This window comes from Panicum hallii, chromosome 7 (assembly GCF_002211085.1).
Source record: "Panicum hallii strain FIL2 chromosome 7, PHallii_v3.1, whole genome shotgun sequence".
Classification (NCBI taxonomy): domain Eukaryota; kingdom Viridiplantae; phylum Streptophyta; class Magnoliopsida; order Poales; family Poaceae; genus Panicum; species Panicum hallii.
Window position 1 is genome coordinate 40,137,027 of NC_038048.1, and position 11,464 is coordinate 40,148,490.

Consider the following 11,464-nt stretch of genomic DNA (forward strand, 5'->3'; position numbering starts at 1 on the left):
GCAGAAATGGAAAGCACACTATGCCATTAAGCGACCGGTAAACACCTGCACGTTGCGGGAGCTCATTTGACGCCGGGGGTGACGTGGAACCAGATGGAAGGATCCATGGAGCGGCGGCAGAACGAAGCATGCCCCACTACGACGTACTGGCCGACGGATGACCACGAAGAAGGTTCGCGCGCGCGCGTGGATGGAGGACACCGTCACACGTTCGGTCACAACTCACGCACAAGCACAAGGGGGTGCCTGCCGTTCGTTCCCAGGCCTGCTTTTCGCTTTGGTGCCCCGCTTGCTTTTCCTGGCGCCCACGGCGGCCCTGAGTCAGCGTCGCGTCCGACTCGGCGCCGAGTCACGCCCGCGACTCCGCGAGCGGAGGGAGGCCCACCCGCCAGGTCGACAGCACCGATCCGGCCGTGGGTTGGTCGCCGGTGCCGATCGAGCCAGCCGGGCGGGCGGGAGGCCCAGCTCGCCGTGGCCGCCTGTCATTTTCTACCATAAAACCGCGAGCTCGGCCACGGCTCCATGCGCTGGCTGGTTCAAGCGCGTGCGCGTGTGGTGAGACGAGAACGAGACTAGCGGAGGAGCCTTTCTTTAACTTAACCTGCTTCGTCAGCGGTGATGCGGCGCGGCATGGACGCCGGCTTCATCTGGGTCTGGTCTCTGCGCGTCGTCGTCCGTCGAGGCCGATCGGGATTGTTCGCGGTGGTTGGGGCTCCGGAAGGTCAAAACGGATAAGCTCGGCGTACTGGTGGCTCCGCATTGACCCCCAGCTAAAGCTGTTGCGAGTTGCGGCGAAAAGGTCGTGCGCGCACCAGGAAAAGGGCGAGAAATCTCGGGGCATGTGTGTATGTACTCGAGACTCGAGAGCTCATCGAATATTTTGGTTGCTACGTTGAATATACCTGGATGGATAAGGATCCGGATCTATGGAAAACGTGCTTGCACATAGTGCCAAATTGGTCCATGATAGAAACAGTGCTCCGTTTAGCCGGGCTAGCTGAAGCACATTGGCTAGTACTAATGTTAAGAAAACAAAAAAAATGTATGAAATGGTGTATAAGTGCAGCTTTGAAGCATAGCTTGCGTGCTACGTGCAATGAGGTAATAGAAAAAACAAGATTTTAAAACATAAGCGGGCGCTATACAGAGGTCACTAAATTGCAGTGCACTATTTTAACCGGTACCTTTTCGTTGATAGTGCTGATAATCCGCTACTGCATGCTATTGCAAGGGGGCTATTGCGGCGGCTAGCTCTTCAGCGCCTTTGGTTAAGGTCAAAGGAATGGATAAGCTTTATTCACAGTTACCATGGCTCATCCGAGATGACCAATATGGCTGCACACACGAAGTGCATTCAGCTTCTACCTAGCCGCAAGTGCAAGTGCTCTTGCAATTTTTTTTTTCTGGCATCAAGCGATTATTAGTGCAGTGCTATGCGCCTATGCGTGGATAAACTCCGATCAAGGCCCACTAGTTTTTCTTTTTCCAATATGGGTGGGCACCAAAACGAATCAACCCAGCTGGATGTATTAAACTTACATTACATGTGGAGCTGACGACAGGGCACACACGATCGATTCTCGTTGTCGATTCAAACACGGACGAGCTCTCTCTCACCCTTCTCTTTTCCTAATCTGCGAGCTCATCAGGCAGCAGGCTTTAGAACCACCACGTATCTCCACCTTTTTTAATACCGTCAAGTCTTTTGCCTCTTTGCTTAACGGGGGCGCATGGTAAAGATGGGGTCAGCAGCCGGGCAGTGTGTAAACGAAGTCCTAAAAGGCAACACTCCAATGGGCTCGATCGTCTCGTCAGACGGCAAGTTAACAACCAGAAAAGCCATGGAGTGGAGCAGTGTAAATTATGACATGATGACCGTAAGCAAGCAAGGAGTCTGAAGGATGGGCCTCCACCATGTGGCAGATGATGAGGACCGGCAACTGCACGAATCATGCTGCAAAGGCTTGCGCGCATTACGAGCGCATGAAGAAGCTTTTTGTTTAAGTTGATCTAATTAAAGAAGAGGGCCTGCTTTTTGTTAGGTTATGCTATGCGTGTTTGCTTCTCAATCGAAAGCTTTGTTGCTTGTGACGCCTAAAACAGATCAGATCAAATTGATCAAGGCGAAAGAGTGTTTTGCGCTGCGGATACAGCCTGGCCTGGTTGTTCATGGAAATAGCAAATGTAACTGGAAAAAGGTTTATTAATTCATCTAATTATCTAAGATCATTTCCAGAGCAATATGCAACTAGAACGTTACATGCTTAAGACCGGGGGGGGGGGGGCAGTATAAAGCTTTGTACATACGTGTGAAGATATATTAGTATCACAAGTTATAAGATGCAACGTTTTCCTAGTTGAGTAAAATATACCGCCGGTCCTCAAATTTAGCTCAGGGTCATCCCGGTCCCTAAACTTTCAAAAATGCATATTCAGATCTTTAAACTTGCTGATTATATCATGGGAGGTCCAAATCATAGTTGTTTAAGCTAAATCGAAACTTATATAATTTTTTCAAAATATGCACAAAAGTAATTTATACCAATTTACTTGTACAAATATATTCAAATATAAAAGATCTATATAAAAAATTGTAAAATAAGAAACTCATATGATCAAATTTGTAAAAAAATAGAAAATAAAAATATAAATTTTGGAGGAAATATTGGGAAAGAAAATATTCAGCATAAAGTTTTTAAAAAAAATTTGGAAAAAATAGAAAATATAAGAGTTGAGCAGAAAATTTGAAAAATAAAATTTAGATCCACATGTAAACTCCACATAAGTTAAACATTTTGATTTTATAATATAAAAATATTGATTTGGACTTCACATGATACGATTAGTAAGTTTGACGATCTGAATATGCATTAAAAGTTTGGGGATCGTAATAGCACCCCGAGCCAAATTCGAAGACCGGCGGTGCATTTAACTCTTTCTTTTCTTTTTTTCTTTTGATAGTATGGGCGATGGTACTGATAAAGACCAGCGTGACAGCAAATTCCAACCAAAAAAGACCCTTCCTCACACTTTGGAGTACAAATAAACCAGGGCTAGCTAAATAAACAAAACAAGGCCAATCAGTCATCAGCCGAGCTGTCACAACGACGATGCTCATTCCAAATCAATAAAAGTCGCAAATCCCGTGCACCGACTGGGCTGTCTGACGAGGCATAGCGTGTTAATGGCGATTAGAAAGCTGCCAACTAAACCCGTGTCCCCTTAATTTTGTCCCGGCTGGTGGCCGGTCATGGGCCTCGCGGTGCGCCGCCGTGGCGCTACTTGTGGCGTTCTCCGGCTTTGCTGCACGGAGATGGGAGTAGGACGAGGAGAAAGCAGGATCGCCGGTGATGTTGATCGCGGAAATCCTTCGCTCCATTACAAGGAATCTGCCGAGTTCGTTCCGTGCTCAGTGAACAAAGTCAAGTAGTCCGACTATACAGGAAGAATCTGGATGGATGGCTCTTTCCTGGAAGGAAATTGTGGTACTGCGGCAGACGAATCATGAAGTCATCAGTAAAGATTATTGCAGCTGGTTGCTGTTGCGGCTACAATAGCTGCTCCAACAGCTGCAGCCCGCCAGCAATTGGTGGAGAATAGCTCAGACTCTTGCAGCTGTTTGGCTCGGCAGCTCGTTGCAGTGCAACTGCAACCCGAATGGCTACAAAGTGTTTAGGCTGATAAATCGTGAGTACTTCGTACTATCCATTTCTTCATCCTCTCAACATTACCCAAAAAAGATATCTCGAACAAGTGGTAGTGAATAGTATGGTTTCAGCAATTGCAGCATGTTTTTCAAAAACTACACTATTTTAGATAGATAGATAAATAGAGAGGAAATCCGGATGGGCCTCAACTATTTTGTTTTAGGAACCGAAAGTATTTATTGCATAAACTTCTTAATGTTTACACCGAATCTTACAAAGACCCTCAACTAGAAAATGGAGGGGGGGGGGGGGCGCATATGGCCCATCATTTGGCTAAAGGAAGACGGGAAACATCATTCGGCCCATATGTGAATCGACAGAATACCCAGCAATAGAAAACTTGATGATTAGGCATTCCGCATTTAAGCCCATTTGTCTTTTTTTTTAAAACGGACATTTAAGCCCATTTGAGTTCATATTAAACTATAATAAAGACTGTAGATTACATTAGCACACGGGGGGGTGTAGCTCAAATGGTAGAGCGCTCGCTTTGCATGCGAGAGGCACGGGGTTCGATCCCCCGCATCTCCATTTTTTCTGTATTTATTTTTGTTTTGGTGCTTTTCTGAACCACCGAGTACTCTGGGGCTCTGGGCTGGTCATTTTGCCACTACTAGTCATCACTCTGAGCCTCCTAAAATCATCTTCGCTGCCTGTCTCACTCAGATGCATCAAAATCACAGCCTGATGCATGAGTTCATTGCCTGTCTCTGATGAAAAGGCTCCGAGTTCGTTGCCTGTCTCGGATAAAATGCAATCGGTAGTTATCAGGAAAATACAGGCATCATGTTACCTTTTGTCTGGGTGCCCTACAGACGTCAGAGGAGAATTCCAGGCGCGACAGGAAGAAAACGACACCTTTTTCCAGATTGGGTTTAATTTGGGGATTAGGTTTTCGATTGAGTTCATCGGGCAACAACAGAAGTGCCACTTTTTTACCCCGGAATAACAAAAGTTCGATGCGATGCTGAGATCTTGCGTTTCTACTTTCTAGGCAGACAGAACGCGTTGCAAAAGGAAAAGGGAGGAAATAAAAATCAGAGGCGAGTGGGAACAGCGACGAGAGCTTTCACTTTTACTCCTTTTTTTTTGCGAGGATTCACTTTTACTCCTTTTGGTCCTTTGTCAGATGGAATTCCCCCGATTCATTCAATACCACCAAAGATTTGCCCGCGCCCCGAAGAGATCACGATTCGCGTCGTGGTCGTCGCCTTTGACTAGGGTGCGAACGCATGAGCACACCCGAAGATGGGCGAACTGGCTGGTACTAACTATTCTTGTTCCGACGGCAATCTGCACTGTCGTTTCTCACGAAAGCGATAGGCAGGCATTGTGTACGCCAAAAAAATTTCAGATGGATGATACCTGACCACTGTTCAGAGAAGCCGACGTAGGAGGGGTCAGAGCCTTCACTCTTCAGTCTCAGCTTGTTTCTTTCGCTGGAACTTGTTGCTATCGTCTACCGAGATTGGAGAGTAATGATCATGCAGTCAAATCAAATCCTCTCCGCGCAATCTGATTTGCTTGCTCACAGCTTCGTGTTCTTACGGGCCTCTGTATAGGCTCAGCGTGTTCTCTCTAGTTCTCTCATAAGCACCTTGGCATGCAACTGTGAAATGACCCGATCAGCTTGAAAGTACAGCACGGCGCAACACAAGGTCAGAAACTACAGGGATCAAGAACAGACGCATCGTTTGGCATCGCCGACTCGAACGAAAGAAATTCCTTCCTATTAAGCAGCTAGAAACGGCGACACACCTCCGCCATTGCTCGGCCGGCTTTTGGCTGAAAAACTGGCTAAGAAATCAAACACCGCTAGCGCTAGTACAACCCGGCAGCTAGTACTCCGGCGTCCGCGCAAGGCTAGTCGCCGTCACCGCAGGAAGTCGGCGGAGACGCGGCCGTCGTCGAAGTTGAGGGCGTAGCTGAGGGCGTCGTAGTGGAAGCTGAGCCGCCGGCCGCCCCCGCGCCACGCGCCCGCCCGCTCCAAGTGCAGCCTCCGCAGCCCGGCGCGCCGCCTCCAGTAGAGGCTCCGCACCAGGTACGACCTGCCCCTGCAGGCGCCTCCCGCCGCCGCCGCGGCCTCGACGGCGACCACCACCGCAGCCATACTGGTTCCTGGAGCTCACGGGGAGAGCACAACCGGGGCGCAGCCACAACTGTCTGTCTGCGCGCCCCGCCCTGCTGCGGGCGATGCCTCTCCTGCGTTGGTTTGCGTGGGTGTGCAGATCGCGATGCGGGCAAAGTGTGCAGCGAGGGCGGTGGAATATATAAACTCGCCTCTCCGTCCGATCGGACGGAGCTACTCATCCGCGTCCGGTCACGCCCGGGGCAGGTTTTAAACAGCGCCGCGTGCGCTCACGCCTCACGAGCTAGGGACACCAGAGGCTTTGCTTGCTATCCTGGACGGATCGGGGATTCCGGGGTTCAAGGTCTAGTGGAACTGATCGCCCGTTGCGTCGCAGCACTGCGCCCTGGCCACATGGAGTGGGCATGCCGCGCATCTCGTCGTCATGGCTCGTGTGGGCGGCTGGGAATTTTTTCGGCATGTCTACTTCGGGCGCGGAATGTTGGGCGAATGGGCGAGCGAGCGCGGATCTCCATGCCGGTCACAGGAACGGCGTGGACTCATGCCATAGCTACTGTGGACCGCGCTGCGCAGCAGCGCCGGCGCAACGCTGCACGCGCTGTGCGCTTTCGGGGTGCGAGACCGTGGAAAGGCGGGAGCGGCCGTGCGGTACTTGGAGCGAGCGGCGCACGGTTTCCATGTTTCGCGTTCTGCCTGCGTCTTTGGTGGGCCGCAGCAGCGAGCGCCTGAAGCTGTCGCGTTTGCATCTATCGCGAGCGCTGCCGGTGCGAGAGGCTGGCCGCCGTCATGTTTGCATCTATCGCCAGCGCTGCCGGTGGGTATGGGTGTGCCTGTGCGTGAGAGAGATCGCACGGGGCCGGAGAACGAAGATCGCGTCCTAGCAATTTAGCAAAACACTGGAGCTGGATGTACACATGTGTCGGTCCAGGCACACAGTCCGAGGTCGACCCTCGAATCCTCGACTGGCACTCTGTACCGGGAGGTCGATCGTGGGTCATGTACGTGCGTGTCAGCAGACAGCATAGTCCTCTGTGTCCTTCCTTCAGTGCTCCATCATCGTGCTATCCCAGGTCAGTTCGTCGTGTGAACTTTGTGCTATCCATCATGTAGCCTTTTGGATGCGGGTGTCCGAACTTTTGTGATTGTTCGGCACCGGCGCTGCGATGCGGCGTCGCGTCGCGTCCATCGCCCCCGACCCCCGCCGCCTGGCATGGCCGCCCGCCCGCCTCCTCGCAAGCGCGCGCAGGACGGCCGCGGCCGGCGCTAGCTGCTGCTTGCTGGTACTTGGCATGGTAAACACAGTAGAGCACTGGCGCGACGTCGGCTCTGGGAATTTGTCCGCTGGCTCGACGCGACAACTCGGCTGGCCCTTCTCCAGTATCTCGTTGCAGCAGGGCAAGAGGTGCACGGACCGAAAAACCCTGTCTGCTGCGATCCCTGCCCGTGCCCTGGAGCTGACGAACTGAGGCTGATGGGGGCGCCTGGCTTTTCCTTCCCCTGACCGCCGGACCTCGGAAGCTCGGCCGTGCACGCTGAAACAGTGGTGCTGAGCGCCTGGGTTGTGCAGAGCTAGTGCCTTTGATGGCGCACGGTACCTTTTTCTTTATTTGACGGAATTCATCACTTTCTCGTCAGATGCATCGTGCATTTCCTGGCAGCAAACCAAAGAATGGGGTTTTTCTTCGAGAACGTGACAAACCGTTCGTCGTCTGATCGGAATGAAAGCTACTACTGTCGCACTGTCGCCTGCAGACCTGGCACTATGTGGGCTTGGGCCGTATGTCCGTATCTGATCGATTCGAGGCCGAGAGAAGAGGGAACAACACCTTGGTTTGCTGAAGGCTTTTGGTAATAATTAACCGGATGTCCTGACAAAAGCCCACCTGATGTCCATGCCCATGCCACCCGCTCGCACGGCCCAAGCGGGGTCGTCTTTCGTCCCCTCGTCGGTTGGGAATTTTTTTAAAAAAAGGGATAAAAAAAATAAAATTCGAAAAAGGGGTGGCCGTTGGGAAAATTTAGAGAAATGGGTGCCTCCCGCCCGCTGAACGGGCGGGACGCGTGGGGCCCGGGACATCCCGCCCAACCAAAGGGCGGAATGTCACCCGAGGGCCTCTTCGCAAATAATTTCTTCGCGAAGAGGTCCCTGGGAGGGCATCCCGCCCAACCATTGTGCTGATGGGCATCCCGCCCTTTGGTCGGGCGGGAGGTCCCCCCACCGGCTATTTAAGCCCCAACCTGCCCCAAAAATGCATTTTATCCAGCAAAAATCAAAAAAAAGAGAAAGAGAGGAGAGGAAGAGAGAAGAGGAAGCGGCGAAGCCCTGTCCACACGTCGATTTTGAGGTATATTCTCGTTCTAGCCATATAAGTACTTGAAAATAACTATAATTTAGGAAATATTTGTTAGAGTAGTTATGTTTTGAATAGTTTTAGTATTTTCATTTGTTTTTAGTATAATTTATAATCTGAATAGTTTAGAATCTGTAAAATATAATCTGAGAGTCGCTGAAATTTAGGATCGTCGTTCGTTGTGTATTAATATGTAGTATAACTAGTTTATTAATGATTGACAGATATGTCTTCCGAGAAGGGTATTTTCAGTATATATTACGGAGAAGGAAATGTAATTTATGGGCCGAATGGGGTAGATTTAAGTGAATTCAACTGTGCGGTCAGAGGAATTACCAGACCGCACGAGAGGACATTTGAATCCTTATGCAACTGGTTAATGAGGGGACTAAGGATTAATCAGGAGACACACACTGTGAGTGTTCAATGCGTCATAAATCGTACCACTCACGCTTTGATCTGGGAGCTTATGCCACTTGCAAGCAACGAGGACTGGTTAACTTATCTGCAAAATGCAAGTCATTGGCAGTGGCCACTGGTACTCCTTGTTAGTGTGCACCAAAACCCTTTGATAAACATTGAAGCTGGTCCGGGGGATGAAAATATTGATGAAGAAGTCGAGGAGGCAAACATTGAGGCAGGTGGCACCGCAGCACCTCAATGCGTGGCTGATGAGGGGGAGAACATACCCTTTATTGTTGAACAGCTGCAAGACGAAGAACGTGAATTGGATGAAGCAATGAATGCCGATTCGTCTGATGATGACGATGATGTGCCTCAAGATTGGGTAAGCAGCGACTTCAGTCATCTTGTCGTAGATGACGGATGTAGCTAGCCTTCGGATTGCAGGGAGAATGAAATTATTCAGGGTGCAAGGTACCACTCAATTGAAGAGGTGAAGGAAGCTGTTAAGTGCTGGTCTCTCTCTCTTATGCGAGAGTTTAAGACAGTCGAGTGCAAATCTCGTAAGTACGATGTAGTATGTGTGAAGGATGGCTGTCCATGGCGGGTGCATGCCTACAAGGGTAAATGGAAAGATTATTGGGAATGCTCCATTGTCACTCAGCACACTTGTCATTTGCCTGGGGTGCAGAAGAGCCATCGCAACCTCACGTCGCAATACATCGCAAATAAGATGTACGGGACGATAGTACAGAACTTGTCATATGAACCAAAGTCTATTATCAGGTACATTCAGGAAAAGTACAAGTATACCATCTCATACAGTAAGGCGTGGAGTGCAAAACAAAAGGCGTTGGAGATGAGATTTGGTACGTTCGAGGCTGCATATGATAATGTTCCTCGAATGCTGGCCGTCCTATGTCAGAGAAATTCTGAAAGCTACTATGACCTGAAAACTCTAGACAGAGGAGAAGGTCCGCCCCACATATTGCAGCGGGTCTTTTTCAGCTTGGGTCCATGCATTAACGCATTCCATCACTGCCGGCCTATCCTATGCATCGACGGGACCTTTCTCACAGGAAAGTATAGATTGCAAATGCTGACAGCTATTGGAGTGGATGGAAACAATCAATTGCTGCCTGTTACTTTTGCTTTTGTTGAGAGTGGGAACACAGACAGTTGGTACTGGTTTTTGGAACGGGTTAAGCTTGCAGTCGTTCGGGATAGGGAAGATGTCTGCCTGATTCATGATCGTCACGCCGGCATACTGAGGGCAATTCTAGATTTGCAGCAGGGGTGTGTGGAGACCGGAGAGCCGCCCAAGTGGCGTGATATTCGCAGTAGGTGGTGCATGAGGCATATCGGTGCAAACTTTTTCAGGCAATTCAAGAACAAGCACCTTATGGATATGTTCAAGAGGCTATGCAAGGAAACGAATCAGCAAAAATTTAACAAGCAGTGGCAGAAACTTGATATGGATGAGTCACGGGTTAAGAGAGGACGCCGTCAGTCACGGCGTATTCGTAATGATATGGATGAGTCAGAGCTCCGTCCGAGAATACAATGCTGCAGTGCATGTAATCAGATTGGACACACGTATAAACGTTGTCCAACCAATGATGCTGGCCCCAGTTGTGCTGAAGCTGGCCCTACAGGTGATGCTACAGATGGAAGACCTCCGGTTGCATCAAGAAGTGGGAGACGTCGCCGATCGAGTGTTAGTACGTCATCAGGCATCATTTAGTTGTAATTTTATTTAAACGTTGTTTGCTCATATGTAATATTTGCTGCGTTGAGATTCTATCAGACCTAGATACGTATTTGTAATATTTGCCGCATTGACTGAAGACACAATATTTGGATTCATATATTTGTAATATTTGTAATGTTTATTATCATATTATTTTATTTTAAATGGCTTCATGTATTGTACTATCGTAATATTTAGATTCTACGTTGCAAACGTTATCGTTTAACTATCTTCGTACGAGTTTTAGATACCGTAATCTTCTTTGGAAAATTGAATTAAAATTTTATGTGCACACATAAGAGTATGGCGAATGAATCTTATATTTGAAAAAATTCTGAATTTCAAATAGTTTCTGAAACAAATAATCTAAGAAAAAATATAACAAAAATGGACCAGGAGCATAAGATTATAGGTTTTAGAACTTTATAGATTTTAGAACTTTGACTATATATTAGATATTAAATAATATCACATTAGAGAATAACAATAGATTTTAATTAGAAAAGGGTTATAATTAGGTTTAGTTAACATTTCAAATTTGAAAAATTCAAGACAAAAGAAGTTAAATTTACATCAAATTTGAGTTTAAAACTTTGCACAAAGGTACCTAGAGTTTATAGAATAGTCATACCAAACTTTATAAACAACAAACCATGAAATCCTAAAGTTAAGCATAAACTTTTCTTAATCTTAATTTTAAAATAGGGGTAAAAGTATTTTGTTTCAAACTAAACTCCATTAACAAAAGTTATAGAGTTTGAAATCTAGTTTCTAACAAAACTAGTTTTGCTATTTTTGGATTTTTCTGTGAATTGTTATGAATTTTGGAAGCCAGAAAACACACACACATGAAATAACAATGCACCAGGAGGCATCCCGCCCAGTGGCCGGGCGGGAGGCATCCCGCCCAGTGGCCGGGCGGGAGGCCTGCTTCAGGGACCTCTTCCCGTATAAAAAAAGTTTTCTTATTCGCGAAGAGGTCCTTGGAAATTTTTTTTGAGCATCCCGCCCTATGGTTGGGCGGGAGGCTCCTTTCCGCCCTCCCAGCGGGCGGGAGGCACCCATTTCCCTAAATTTCTCCAACTGGCACCCCCCTTTCGAATTTTGTTTTTTTTTATCCCTTTTTTAAAAAAACTCGTCGGTTGGATCCCGTGGGCCACGCGTA

At 48.2% G+C, this 11,464-nt stretch overlaps 1 protein-coding gene and 1 non-coding gene across 2 annotated transcripts; one reads left to right on the plus strand and one right to left on the minus strand.

Annotated features, from left to right (window-relative positions):
* The first annotated feature begins 4,165 nt into the window (after positions 1-4,165).
* Positions 4,166-4,238, plus strand: TRNAA-UGC. The gene has a single exon. It is a non-coding gene; the product is annotated as a tRNA-Ala (tRNA).
* A 1,106-nt stretch (positions 4,239-5,344) lies between these two features.
* Positions 5,345-5,908, minus strand: LOC112898718. The gene has a single exon (XM_025966993.1). The coding sequence runs from the start codon at positions 5,815-5,817 to the stop codon at positions 5,581-5,583; it is 237 nt and encodes a 78-aa protein (XP_025822778.1). The 5' UTR covers positions 5,818-5,908; the 3' UTR covers positions 5,345-5,580.
* Positions 5,909-11,464: the final 5,556 nt, after the last annotated feature.